Source organism: Stegodyphus dumicola, chromosome 10, assembly GCF_044657685.1.
Source record: "Stegodyphus dumicola isolate Sdum_Otavi_A_Nest chromosome 10, ASM4465768v1".
In the NCBI taxonomy this organism is placed as follows: Eukaryota; Metazoa; Arthropoda; class Arachnida; order Araneae; family Eresidae; genus Stegodyphus; species Stegodyphus dumicola.
The window spans coordinates 171,790,236-171,805,427 of NC_140777.1; the positions used below are offsets into that span (position 1 = coordinate 171,790,236).

The following is a 15,192-nucleotide window of genomic DNA, read 5'->3' on the forward strand; positions in this document are numbered from 1 at the left end:
TTTTAAATTATTAATTGCAGTTAAATAGGCTAGAATATATAGTCTCTGTCATACATTATAACGATAACAATTTTTGGATATGAAAAAGTTTTTAGTTAAAATTTTAAAAATTTTTATTAAATTATTTAAGTTTAAAAATTAGAGATTTCAAATCCTTGAATAAATTGTCATTTTAAAATTTTATTAATTTTTCAGGATGGTCTGGATAAAGTTTTCGTTGGTTTAACAAATGGAGATACTAAGCCTAATGGTGGTATTGAACAAGATTCTGATATGAAAAATGGCTTCGAAACCGAATCATCCGTAAACAAAGCGATTTCTGACATGACAGAATTAAGTGCCTCTACCACTAATAAAGTGAAAAAATTGCTCACAGTTGACATAGATTTTGATTCATCTAGCAGTGAAAACATGTCACAGGATGCACCTGATTCTGAAGCTCAGCTAACTTCGACACCAGCGCAAAAGACGACTGAAGTCAAAAACTTCCTCGAAGATGACGATTCGTTGGATGATGTTCCCTACTTAGCAAGTGCAGCTCCTCAAAACGATGAAGAGAAATCCAACAAGCATTCCGCTCGTACCAGCAGTACATCTATCCCTGTATTCTCGCCTGTCACTATTAGCATACCTGTCATCAAGCCGGACCTCACACATTATGAAAAATTGCCGAGCCCCCCTCCAGCTAGCACTCATCCAGGCCTTGACCAGAATTTGAGAACGTCAAAGACTACGATATCCTCAGCAACAGAAGATACAAGCAAATCTACCCTCGAAAAAATATCCGTCCAATCATTGTATAGACCAATCTTTACGAACAAGGAGATATCAACCCCAGATTTGGATACCAATCCTGAAAAGCTGCTAAATGGAATCGATTCCGACTCCTCAGAACATTATACCGCTCAGGAGAATACAACTGTTGAGAATACTTCTTCAACGGAGAGTAATTCTACGTCCTCCTTAACCGTGACATTATCCCCGGTGGTTGCCAATAATATTGCAGTCAAAGCTCCAAATAATGTGGCAGGCTTCGCAAAGACACTCATAATACCGGGTCCCAATGACGTCGAGAGCCTTCTGAGCCTGGCGGCGGAACCGAACACGCCACCCCCAAACTTAGTACAGCCACCAAAATCAATTGAAAATCAGTGAACAGATTTGTGATCGAAAAGTTGTATTTTTCTATCTTCAGGGATCAGCTATACTCCAATAGCTAATTTTGAATTCAAATTTAGACGTAACTAGTCCGATAAAAGTGATTAGTGAATACATTCAAATTTTAGTAGCGTTATCGCCATGATGATTCGAGATAAACGATATTTTGTAATGTTATCTAGTTTAGAATACGATGTTCAACTTAGCTTGTGATTTTCGTGGTGAGCAAAACAGGGAAAATTATTTTCCTCTTTTCTTTGTGCAGAATGATTACTTCATTTATAAATATGAGTTTGTTTTTGTTTATAAATATCCACAGCGGAAAAAATATTTTTATACATTATGTTATCTTGTAACAAAGCTCCCATCAAAAGGTAAAATGCGACTAGTAGCAATATGTGTGTGCGCGGATAAGTATGTAATGATGTACTGTTGTTTTTTATCGATATTATTCGATTTATAAACTTTTAGAACTGATTTGCATATATAACCGTCCATTCTTAATACATGGAAAGTTTGAGCTTTATTTAATGCATTTTTTAAAGGTGCTTATTTTGCCAATATCAACTTTTATACAATCTTCTTAAATTAACAGAGCTATAGAGCTTTTATTGTACATACATGTCAAATGCCTCTATGAATAAAATATTTTTTCTTGCTACTTGCAACTGCGGCATAGCGTAACAGTAATCACTTGAAACATGCAAAGTACGGGAAGGATTTTAGTTCTAAAACATCATTAAGATACGGGTGGCCCTTCGATAATTTGTATTGCAAATAATAGTATTCCTGAGACATGTGCTATTTTCCCATCTTCTGCCTTGTCTTAAGAATACTCATTCGTTATTTTCGCATGTCCTGTCCGCAGTAAAGATTCTTAAAACAGTAAGCGAATTATGAGCTAAGGCAAACTATTTTAGTTTGTGTTACGCGTCAGAAACAAAAATTTCAGCAATCCATAAAGATCGTAATTTGACTCATTGCTGAAAGAATTCTCCTCATAGAAAATCGCATCCGCATTGCTAACAGCTGTTTCCATTGTCTGTATAGAAACTAAACATAGGCTTTGGTTGAGTGCGTAGGAGGTCAATCCGTCAAGTAATTGATGGATGCTAGCAATATATAAATCGTTTTCATGTGATGTTTTAAGATAGAAATAAGGATACTTAACTACGGTAAGTAATGACGAAACAGTGTCATGGAGCCTGTTTAGACGATGAATAAGAAATGTCTGGTTATAAAGATATGAAATGAACTCTAAAATTATGTAGCAGAAACTGGCAAAAAATAAACAACTATCAAATTTCCCGCTTTGCAACTCACGTGTGACCATACTAGAAAAATTCGTGGAAGGATTTATTCACTTTCCAGCGTTTTTCCCAACAAGTTCTAAAATTTTTTCAAGTTCGAAAAAATTATTGCTTTATATAAAAATACTCGTTCATTATTAACATTAACACCTCGTTGTTCGTTTTAAAGAGATTTATAATCTATAAAAATATTAGCGATCATACTTTAGGCATTACACCAGTAGACCACAGATTCAACCTATCTTTAATACTGCATATATCTAATGTCCCAAAAATATATCTGTCGTTTTTTAATTTAACAAAGATTTTTCCCTTAAAATATAGAAAGTAGATTAAAGTTATAATTTAACTGGAATAAAATCATACATAATTAAGCTTAGTTACTGATCTTAGCTTTACGCTGTTCGTAAAATGTGTATTTCTGCATTTATAAGACATGACGAATGTACAAAAAATTTTAATTACTTAATGTTTCCTTAAATTTTGGGACCAAATGTGCGGAAATAGCTTTGGATGAATATTTAGTCCAGAATATTCATTTTACACAGAAATTATATGAAAATAATCTTAGATTGTATTTTATTTGCTTTCTTGCATCGAAAGAACTACTATTCTTTTTTTAAAAAAGTAATTGTGATTAAATTAGTATTCATAATATGACTTATTTTTGTCACATTTTATATAAAACTGACATAGAGGTAAATGGAGAGATAATTTATAAAATTAGTCTACAACGCATAAATAACAATTTCAAACATTAATTGTAGATAATCTGTAAATATGAGCTTGCTAATGCTAGATTTCTAAATTTCTACATTTTACATTCTGCTCGATTTCTGAATTTGTCGACAAAGTTCAAATTTTCTGTTCATAATTGTAGTCAGATATAGGATGCATTAAAAAGAGCAAATTTTAAAGTAGTTATATCAGTTTTTTAAATTTTAAATTGAAGCTGTCTCTGTCCATTGATGACTCTACTCAATGATGGTCATTCAAAATCCGCGCTAAAATGTAAAATATAAAAGAAGTGCGAAGAGAAGGACTATTTAATGATCAATCTAGACCTGAAAGACGTATTTTTAATAATATAACATGGGGATGGGAAATATTGCAATGATTATTCATCATTATTTGGTTCTACACAGAAAACATATACTAAAACTTAAAAGCTTGAAGATTCTATTTAGCTACAATTGGAACAATGACTTCTGAGAAACATCACTTAATCTAACTGCTATGAAGTATTAAAATTTTTAAATTTTTAAAATGTTTAGTTAGGAATGCTGAAACATACATCCAATATTCAATTGTGGTTTTATAGGTATAATTTGCAAATATCGCAAAAAAAATGTAATATTTTTCACGAAGGTCGATCCTTGAAGTAGCTATATACTGCAGTAATTAATCTTAATATTTGCAGAGCATTAAACATTTACTAGTATATAAATTATTAAAAACATCCTCAAAATCTAATAGCTGTCGATAAAACTGAATAGTCCCAAAAGGAATTTTCTACAACTATATCAAAGTAATTAATTTACTTTAGTTCCTTAATATCTTAAATTAAATAGTCACTTATTCCTAAATAATTATTCATAAGCATTTTAATAAATAATAAATTTACAAAACAATCCTCTGCTTATTAATTAATAATTTACTGTTAATGATGATTCTAGGAGTTTTAAGTCTTTCGAATAGAGCCTACATTACATATCGGAAAAAGTACCACTCTCGTTAGAAAACCAAGATTGCAGAATAGCCTAAAATCTAAACTGCATTTCAATACCCCTGCTTTTATTTGTAAAACATAATTATTAAAAGAATATTTAATAAAAAATTAAGAACTTGAATTTCTGAAATAAATTATACACCAATAATGTCGGAATATCTTACAGAGAATATCTTTATCTTACGGAATATACGAGAATATACGTACTTTATCTTAATCAATTTTTATTAAACAAAATTTTAAATTTTCATTTTTGGCACATTGTGTTTGTTTCGTTGCAAGATATATCAACTGCTAAAAGCGTAACAGGTTCTGGAGAGTTAAAGGGAAGTCGGAGCAGAACTCGCTTACAGAACCAATCCTCAAATCCTCTTGCACCAGCCTGAGGAAGAGAAAAATCGTTCTCGAAACGCATCACGAGAGATAGAGCAGGGAGAAGAGCAGAATCCGAAGAGAAACAAGCAACTACAATAACAACACACGCATATCGAATATAATTATTAACTACAATCTTCGGACGCTTGGCTGCGGCAGAAAAAGCCTCAGGGGTAGCCAACTCCTCAAACTGCATTCCACTGGAAAGAGGAACTGAAAACAGCCAACCGTAGGCACACAGAGAAAAAAATAAGTACATAAATAAATAAATAAAAGGGAACTTCACAAAAATTACGGCACGGCATTGATTGAAGAGGAATTTACCTGGCATGTATGTTTCCTCTTCGGTCCTAGTGAATGAAAAAACACAAAAGAATAGTAAGAAGTAATTCATTCAGTTCCCTCCCCGCTTCTTCTTTGCTACTTAGCATTTTAAGTAGGATGATGATGAAACAGTCTTGGTCATGTATAGCCGCAAGTCATCCGAAAGAAAATAAGCTTATAAAATTGCGCGTTTATAGAATAGATGACTTTATGCATAAAAATTCCATAATAAAGGAATATTTAACCAGCAATCTTGAGAAGCAGGAACATGAATACGCGATGTTATGTTTAGACTGCTCGGGATAATAATTACTTTTCAAATAAGTTTTAGCTAGGAAGTTTAACACATTTGCGAACTAATGCAAGTCTTGATAGGTAATTTTATGCTATTTAAATGCTGAAATGTAGTAGGAAGCAAGAAGTACTAGTAATATTTACTATAATATAAGTACTAGTACTGTCATATTTTTTGTAAATTATATAGCTTATTTTGTATCTAGAATGTATGTACTAAAACTTTATAGAATTTTTAAAAATGGAACCTGAAAGAATCTGTAAGACTCGACAAATATAACTGAAAAAAAAAAAGGTAATTGTAAATATCAATTCAAAAATGCCGTATAATGTAACTAAATTCCTGATAATTAATCAGAACACTTATATCCGTCATCTATCATTCATAACACTTTAATCCATCATTCCTGATAATTAATCAGAACACTTAAATCCTTTAAACTATGTCTACTATTGATCAGTAACTTTGAAATACATTGACTCTGTATTTTCTTTATAGCTAAGTTAGATTCTATATCCCCCTCCAGTATGTAAAATATGTTTTCTGGGTATATAAAATTGATTTCAGAAAAATAGATTCAGTTAAAAGCTTCAGATTTAAAAAAAAAAAAAGAAAAAAAAAAAAAAAAAAACTTTCACATAATTGTTTTTTTCTTATTCTCTCTCTCTCTCTCTCTTTTTTTTTTTTTTTTTTTTTCCAAATTTTTAGTTGGTTTGTTTTGATTTTATATTCAGAACTTTATAATTTGAGTTCTTGAAATGAAAATTAATTAATATTAAATATAGCTCAGTTGAAATCACAGTTCTTTATGGGGGGAACATATCAGCTGCGCTGTAAGTTAAACATAAATCATAAGGAACAAGAATTTTAAGCTTTTTGGACCGTATGGGTTAGACAGTATGTTTTATCTTGCAATAATTGCCAGTAGCCGTTAACTTTAATGTATATATTTAAAGAACCCATAGATGTTGCTAAATGTATCTCCTTTTTTGAATTATTAATATTTTCGTCCTTACTCCATTTACTCCAGTGTAAAGTATGTGAAAAAGAACTGCTGACGGAAAAATCAACTGCGCATACTGAACTCGTAAAATCTTTTCTTAAAGATCTGTTCGTGCGGAAGGAATTTATCAGTTGTTTGTCAACTGGCAACAATTCTTCAGATTAAGGAGTTCTGAATTGAAAATGTTTTTCAATATAAGGTGGTAGTAAGATAGCATACTAAATAAAATACTAAGAAACAGGAGTACATAATGTAATAAAAAATAAATAAGATAGTAGTAAGATAATATAAACTGTTTTTGTTCTTAGTAGAGCGTATCAAAATGCTTTAAGCTAAAATATGATGAATCTGAAATTTTAACAATTTGAAGATAATTTCGTGGCTTAAAACTACTTTTATACGAAACATTCAGTGAATCAGATACAATAGTAATATTGAATTATAAATATTAATGCTCACTTTTATTTCATAACCACAATTATTCATTTGCTTTATTGACGGCAAACGTTCTGATCTTATAAATACAATAAAATAAAGCTTCAAAATATCCAAACCGAATTTAGAAAAATTCATTTATGGTAATAATGTGTGAAATCATTTTATAATTATCATTATTGTAAATTTAGTTACGTTAAACATAAATGTTTACAGAGCGACCCCCCCAAAAAAATACAAAATGAAGCGTTTTCCACCGAAATATTTTTAATGCCAGCAATGTACGAGTAACTAATCGTAAGGGGCCAAAATAAAATACTTATCACTTTTCCCAACAGACAAATTTAAAAAAAAAAAAAATTATTACAAATTGAAGAGTAATATTATTGCTATATGATTAAAATAAAAGTAAGAGAAACTATGTCGGAGAAGTTTATGTTTATTGATTACTATTCCCATTGATGAACTACTTTTAAAAACATTTTTTTACAAACGTAGAATCGAAACTAAGCAAAGAAGACATAAATACATCAGAGTTTCGTAGAATCGAAACTCTGATGTATTTATGTCTTCTTTGCTTCTGTTTATGCTCAGTATCTATCAAAGCTAGTAATAAATAATAATTACTAAAGAAATTTTCAATACTTTTCAAAATCTTTTATGATTAAATGTGTAATAATGATTTAAATACGTTCATTAAGCTTAACAGAAAAGTTTAGTTTAAATTGCAATTGATAATGAAAAAAGTTTTTAAAATTATTTAGCCAAAGTTTAATGCAAACAGTTCTAGAATTTCCATTTATTTTTTAGAAAATAAACTACTAACAAGTTCCGAAAGCATGATGATTCAGTATTGGCTGATATTTTTTATTTCTGACATTTTTAATTATAATAGCTTTAATTGAAATACTTCTGACGTTCTTAACTAGTGTTCAATTGGCAAGTGCTTGCATTTTGCAATTACTTAGGAATATTAAACTGTAAAATGATTTCACTGATATTCACATAAGAAAAAATTTCTTTTCATTCTTCTCTCATACGAGAAGCTATTAATTAGACTCATAGATTGCAATTTTGCAAGTGCAGCTTCGCAATACTTTTTAAGTATACTTTCAATGTAATTTAGCACAGAATCATTAATCTCCATAGTTATGCATATCAGAACAATGTAAACAAAGCAAGAGATGATACAGTCTTAGTCAAATATATATACTCTATTAAATAAAGTTATTGAATTATTCTATTCTAAGCTATTAAATGAATGAGCCAGTACTAACACGTTTTAAACTACTAATTTTAGACCGATGTCGCGAAATTATTAAATCAGCGCAATCTGTAATAAAAATTCGAAAAATTATCTTTCATTATATAATGAAGACCCTAGAATCATGAGTACAGAACATAGTGCTCAAAGTTTTGGATTATAAAATCATACCTGAAATTATACGTAATAGAATTAAGTTTCAATTAAAATTTATTTTAGGAATATATGTTGTGAAACTGGATTGCCAAAAGGAAACAATCAATTATAAATAATTCATTGACATTTAAATTCATATATTGTTGAAACATTTCTCATATGCAGAAAGGTTGTACTTTGTTACTTCTGTGAACATCCAATAATAGACTTGCCAATGTATTTAAAATTTGAAAATTTATGATATGTAATCTATGAAATTTGTTAAAATTATATGTCCTATTTCAGCAATGAAAATGATTATGGTTTTATTACAGCTGTAAATATGGTCTTATTACAGCTGTAAATACAGGGAATCTCCCTTTTTTCAATTTTTGCTTTGGTACACAATAATTTTTAGATTAATAATTTCGATTATTATTTGCTGTTTATTTGCAATATGCAGACCACTTTTTAACATTCCCGATTTACATTTCTGGTGTTGGTGCTGCCATCTGTTGGCTAACTGTTGTACATAAATTAGTATACTTTGTCTAATGGCATTATATTAAACTGGAAATATAAAATATTTTTCTTTCGAGATCTTGTAAAAATGTACTTATAAAATGTACTTTGTATTATAACTAACTTGTGTACTTGTAATTTCTGTACTCGACGACTTACGAAAGTGAATTTGTAAAATAAAGAAAGAAAATGAAAATTTGTAACCATCCTTAAGAATCGACTTTAAAAACAGAAAATTAATACAAATGTGTTTATTAAAAAAAAAAAACAAGTTTGAATACTTAAAAAATATCATGTTCATTCACTAAATTTAACTAAGCCACTAAATTTAATTAATTATTCAATTTTAATCCACATAAAAAGAATTTTAGTGCTACATCACAAACTACTATTTTAATAATCTAAAAAGTTATGCTACATTATTTTATTCCGATTGATGAAAGAGTATTTCCTCGTCAAAGTTGCAAAGAAATAAAAATAAAATAATTTACATTCTCTAATTTAATTTGACTTGGTAACAGTTTCATTGTGCTGCGAGAAAACTTGTGAGTCGATTAAAAATTTATCCTAATTTTTAATAATGAGAAATATTTATTCTTAGTATGACTTATGAATAAATAATCATCGCTTCCAACATATCTTTCCTAGATTCCTAGGCAAGTAAATGCTTATTTCAAAGCCAGATGGTGACGAGAGATTTGAATTTACTTACTTGTTCAATTAATGGTAATTCATTAACTGAAATTATTGTCAATTAAAACTGGTTAACCACTACTTTCTGCTTACAAAAAAATATGTGTGAAGTATAAGAGTAAATAAACCAAATAAATATACATGTTTTTTCCTTAAAAAATTATCAGTTACTATCTAAAATATATGAAAATAGCTCTGAATACAGAATATAAAATGTTGTAACGTAAATATAAGTAATAATTCTAAATGTCTTTTCATGTGTTAATACACTGCTGGCCATTCAAACTGCAACTGCAAACTGAAGGAATGATCTGATGAATGTCAAAATCACATGAAAGGAAGAAAAGGTTAGGATTTGCAAATGATTAGTATTTTAGAGCATTTAGACGACACAGGAGGGAGAAACGACATTTGAGACACTGCATAAAAGAAAAAGTTTGTAGTGGATTTCTTATTCGGAAAGCACTTTGCAAGGTCGGAGTTTGCTCAGAGTATCGTGTTATGCTTCGAACAATAATAAGAAATGTTTACCAGCAAGTGTCAGAATTCGATAGAGGCAGGATCGTTGCCTATCTCGAGTGTGGATTATTGTTTTCTGATATTGCCTGTTGCACTGGTTGACATCCAATCACTATCATTCGAATATGGAATCAATGGATGCTGAGGGTCATACTGAACAGCATGCAGGATCTCAATGCCCTCCCATGACTAACGTCCAAGAGGACAGACATATTGTGAGGTCAGCCCTGCAAAACCGTACAACCACATCACGGACCATTAGTCAGGAAATGGGCGTTTGCAGCACGCCCAGTATCCGCTCGTATGGTGCATCGACATTTGCAGCAGCGTGGACTATCAGCACAACGACCATTACTTTGGCTTCCCTTGACAATGCAACACAGAGAGAGATGGCAACTCTGATGTGCTGAACGACAAAGCTGGATACAGGAGGGGCAAAATGTCATCTTTTTCAGATGAGTCCCGGTTCTGTGTGCAGTATTCTGATGGCCGTATACGTATGTGGAGGCTCCAAGAAGACCGCATGTCGCCTGCTTGCATTCGATATCCGCATAGAGGTCCTGCGTATGGTGTGATGGCTCGTGCAGCCGATTGGGTACATGACACACACATTTCTAGTTCGGATCGACGGTAATTTGAACGCAGATCGGTACATTTCTGACATCTTATGTCCAATGGTTGTGCCCTATCTCCGAGGCCTGCGAAACGACATCTTCCAACAAGATAATGCAAGACCACATGTTGCACTTGTGTTCCTCGATACACAGGGTATTAGATTGCTACCCTGGCCTGCACGGTCTCCAGATCTGTCACCCACTGAAAACATCTGGTCATGGGTTGCTGAGAGACTGGCCCGTCACCCCTCTCCCGATAATACGGTTGATGAAGTATGGCATAGACTTGAAGCAACATGGAATGAGTTTCCCGTTTCTGTCATCCAATCCCAGTTCAACTCGATGGCTAACCGGGTAAGGGTCGTTTTAGCTGCCAGGAGTGGCAGCTGTTTCTACTAATTTCGCACCCCTGTAAACCTACAAACTGCTTATAAACGTAATCATTTTGTCTTCAAGCTGTACACTTTAAGTACAATAAATATCTTTTTTGTATTTGCTTTACTTCATGGTGTTGCAATTTTAATGGCCAGCAGTGTACATTGTTCCATGTAGACATTCACAAGTTTCTCACCTATGCAATTTTAATCTAAACTACTGATAAAATTCTTCACTTACACATATAATAATAATTTATTTTTTAAAAAATTAATACTTTTTTTAAAATTTGGCCACAAAAAAGAATAATAATTTATTTAAACTGTAGTTTTCTAAATGAAAATCTACGTTTTGTACAAAATAAGCCAGCCGTTGAGAAAACTCTCTCGGGCACTTATTGCATTTATTAGTTTGATAGGTGTAAGGAAACATAATGCTAAAGAGGGTGTTTGCACATTTTTAGAATGATTTCGATAAAGAATTTTTTTAAAAAATCCAATGTTTTGGAGGAAAAAAATTCCTGGCAATAGCTTGATATTTGAAATTAGAAGTATCGTCTGCTGCTTTTATTTTCCTTTTGAAGTGTTCCTTGTAAACAAGCTGTGATTAAAGAATATGTTTTAGGCATTTCCGAAGAGAAACATTCCTATTCCATGATTCATAAACACTGTGAAATGCATTAAATTTAAAATTTCTTAATGCAAAATAAGCAGCATTATTGATCGGAAAGAGAAAAACTGTCAATCAGTACTAGAAGACTGCAAATGAATACCCTAAAAAGGTACATATTCTTTCTAATGTTCCTTAAAGGTTAATTCGTTGGTAACAACAGAAATATCCGCCAACACACAAATCAATAGGAAAATCCTTAAATACATCTGTAGCAACAATAATTTTTTAAAAAAATCTGCAAGGTTTCAGATTTTAAATTACGTCTAAAGGGGTGTTTTCTTAATGTTTTGTGTGTCACCTCTATTTATTAAATATCGTGTTCTTCACACTTAAGCCGTAAAATTCAGTTCAACAGCAGTATCGCAAAATAATTTTAAAATGAGCGTATCTTTAGAATTTCCGATACACACTCTTGCGCACTGGAGATAAAAATGTTTTTTCTGTACAACGTTACCATGGCTCGCTTTGAAATCCTTGAGTTTGCTAAACAAAAATTCGTTAAAGTTTTACAAAATATGAAATCAATAATAAAACAAATTCCAAATTTTAAATTTGGGCTTCCAGATGCCCAAATTTGCAGGAGGATTACATTATTCAAAATCGGATGGCTCTAGGTACTGTTGTTTTATCCCAATGCGAGAAACATAAATACATTTATGCAGATTCTTCGTTATTTAATTTCTTTAAATATAAAACAGGGCTCTAATATTGGGTGGCAACAATCTGAAAGATGAAACAAAGCTTGTAGGGAATCAACGCAAAATGCTAGAACGAAATTAATAGTCCTTCTGGGCAAATTGCCCCTTTGGACTAAAAAAGTTTTACGCCCGATATTTACATAAAAAATTCCATTTCTTTATCTCAGTGACTTTAAGAGAGTGAAACTTCATTAAGACAAAGCAACAAGTCATACTTCAAAACGTATCACTGCATTCTTTGAATAAATGAAGACTGATACAGGTATTGTATACATATATCTTTTCAGCGTATTCTTACAAAGTCCCCCTGACGCTTCACCTATGAACTCTTGTGTTTTGAGTCTCTTCTAAACAGCTCTTTATAAGCGCAAACCCAAAATGATTGATGGATTCTGTAAAGTAGTAGAAGAGGAAAGGAAATCCATTTTTAATTTTACGAAAAATTTACGAAAAGCCCTTCTATCATGTACATCACGGCACAAATTTATAGTCCATAAAAAAAGGCTATTAAATCGAATATTTAAAAAAAAATACACTTTACATTTTAAACATTAATTAAACGGCCCTGAAATCGTTCTAAAAATGTGTAACTACCTTCTTTATCATGTTATATATTGCTCTTAAATTTTTCTGCTGAAAACACTAGGGTTAGTTTTGAAGATTCTATCTATTTATTTATTTGTGAAAGCTGAAACAAGGATTATGGGCTTGATTAGGAACTGAAAGTTTTCCTTCCATTCTTAAGGCCCACCAGCGGCCGAGTGGTAAAGTCGCTGAACACTGGTAGTTCGGTCCGAGGTTCGAATACAGCGAACGGGCTGGTGCACGGACGATTTTGTGGTTTTTTACATGTGTAAAGTGCATACGAGCCAGTTTCCCTTAGAAAGTCCTCCCCGGAGGCATCCCTACCCTTAGGCAGATAGCCCTCAAGGCTTTGCCATAATCACATAAACCAAACCTTTCATTATAACATAGCAGTTGATGTAAATGGAATTGGGTCTAGAAATTTTCAGTATTGCATGTTATTTCTCATAATAATTTTCAATAATATCTATTTTTTTTTCTTATATGTGCTTTCAAATAACTCCATAAACTTATTTTTTAACAGTAGTTTTATTGGATTTATTAAAGATTTCATAATCATGATCCTTCCAATTTTTGAGTTTATGATCAAAAAGGTATTGCAGAACATCGGAATAAGCAATTCGTTTTTCTCTTATCCAATTTTTTAAAGCAGGGGTTCTCAACCAGTGGTATGCAAGAAAAAAATAAGTGGTACTTAAAAAAGAAGCAAAGTATTTTTGACTATTAAATTCAAAAATTAAAACCCCAACATCCTGATAGAATTTTTTTTCTATAACACTCGTAAATTTATGTGATCTGAGCCAAAGAAAGTCTATGTAAAGAAGGAAAGGCTCCATAGACGTAATGTAAACCAGTTTGTCTTCTACGTCACTAGAAAGAAGATGGACAATTCGCCAAGGGATTTGGCAGCGGAACCTGTTGGCGAGAATTTCCCCCTTTGTGATGTACCTGGCCGAGATTTTTAACCTCCACCACGTGTACAGGAAATTGAGCAACACAGGTTAAGATGAATCGTTCTTCGACTTTTCGCGAAAATTTAAACTCGAATTTTCGTGCTTTTTTGCTTTACTAGTTGAATTTGTATTATCCATATCGCAGTTTGATGTCTGCTTTTATATCTGTCAATATATTAGGGGGAAAAATGGAGTCACACAGCTTTAAAATTTTGATAAACGTGACCGTCGAACCTGTTCGAACTTCGACATCAGCTTCGAGCTTTCGGGCGACAAATATTTCATGCATGCGCAGTTGTGTCCCTTTTCGTTCGGAGGGAGCCACTCCTGCTGCTGTGAAGCTTTCCCTCTTAACAATACTTATTCTTTGTCTGAACTGTGTTCAAGAGTGGTGGTAGTAGTACTTTGTAGTGGTGGTACTAAAGGTTTTCAGTTGTCATTTAGATGGTACGCATTAGTCAAAATGTTGAGAACCGCTGCAAGCATTCATAGCTTTGTTTTCTTAAAATTATATTTCAATTTATTAGTTCATTTATGAATTGCACATAACGTCAGTGATATATAAATCAGCGTTCTCGTAGCTTAATGTAAACTTTTCACATTAATATTAAATCAGACAAAACATTTGAGTTCATTGTCTATAATATTTATATCAAATTTTACATTTACGAAATATTTCCTAATACATGACCAGTGGAATTAAAAAAACATGTGGAGCGCGTTGATGTATACCATTTTAAAGATCCCCCATTATAAAGTAGTTTTGATTTACACATAAAAATTTTAGATTATTTTTCACGCATTACCAAGAAACTGGTATTAAAATGCTTACCTACGACTACGAGTAGTACTTTCTTATTAAATACTCTAGTAAACTCAAAAACAATCTAGTACCTTAATTCTTTACAAATAGTAGTATTAATAATATCAACAATATCAACATGATATATAAACATATAAGGTTAATAATTTTCTCTTTTTTCCAGTTACTCGTATGTCATATTCAGTCACATAAGCATGATTTCTCCTTTTTCCCTTCCTCCTTCACATTGCTCGTTTAGCATCCCTTCCCCCCCCACACACACAATTCCATTTTCATCCAGTGTGACTGGCATTAACAAAACAAAAGTATTTTAGTCCAAAGGGACTATTGCTTTCGTTTTGCGATTTTGCATCGAATCACTCTGAGTGTCCGTTTCACTTTTTAAACTTGCCACCAAATATTATCGTCCTGTATTATATTTGAAGAAATTAAATAATGAAGAATCTGCATAAATGTACTCTCGCACTGTGATGAAACAACGGCACATGGAGCCATCCAATTTTGAATTACGTAATCCTACTGCAAATATGGGCATCTGGAAGCACAAATTTGAAATTTGGGATTTGTTTTAGTATAGATTTCATATTTTGTAAAATTTAATTTTTGATTAACAAACTCAAAGATTTCAAAGCAAGTAATGGCAATGTTGTACAGAGAAAACATTTTTATCTCCAGAGTGCGAGACTGCGTATCGGAAATTCTAAAGATAT

At 31.9% G+C, this 15,192-nt stretch overlaps 2 protein-coding genes across 2 annotated transcripts in view; one reads left to right on the forward strand and one right to left on the reverse strand.

Moving 5' to 3' along the window:
- LOC118186662 (uncharacterized) overlaps positions 1-8,746 on the forward strand; it is a 241,765-nt gene extending 233,019 nt beyond the window's left edge. Inside the window, exon 12 of the mRNA XM_035356785.2 lies at positions 196-8,746. Coding sequence (XP_035212676.2) covers positions 196-1,155 — 960 coding nt within the window. The 3' untranslated portion in view covers positions 1,156-8,746. The remainder of the gene's footprint in view (positions 1-195) is intronic.
- LOC118202489 (uncharacterized) overlaps positions 1-15,192 on the reverse strand; it is a 100,260-nt gene that overhangs the window by 32,658 nt on the left and 52,410 nt on the right. The window lies entirely within an intron of this gene.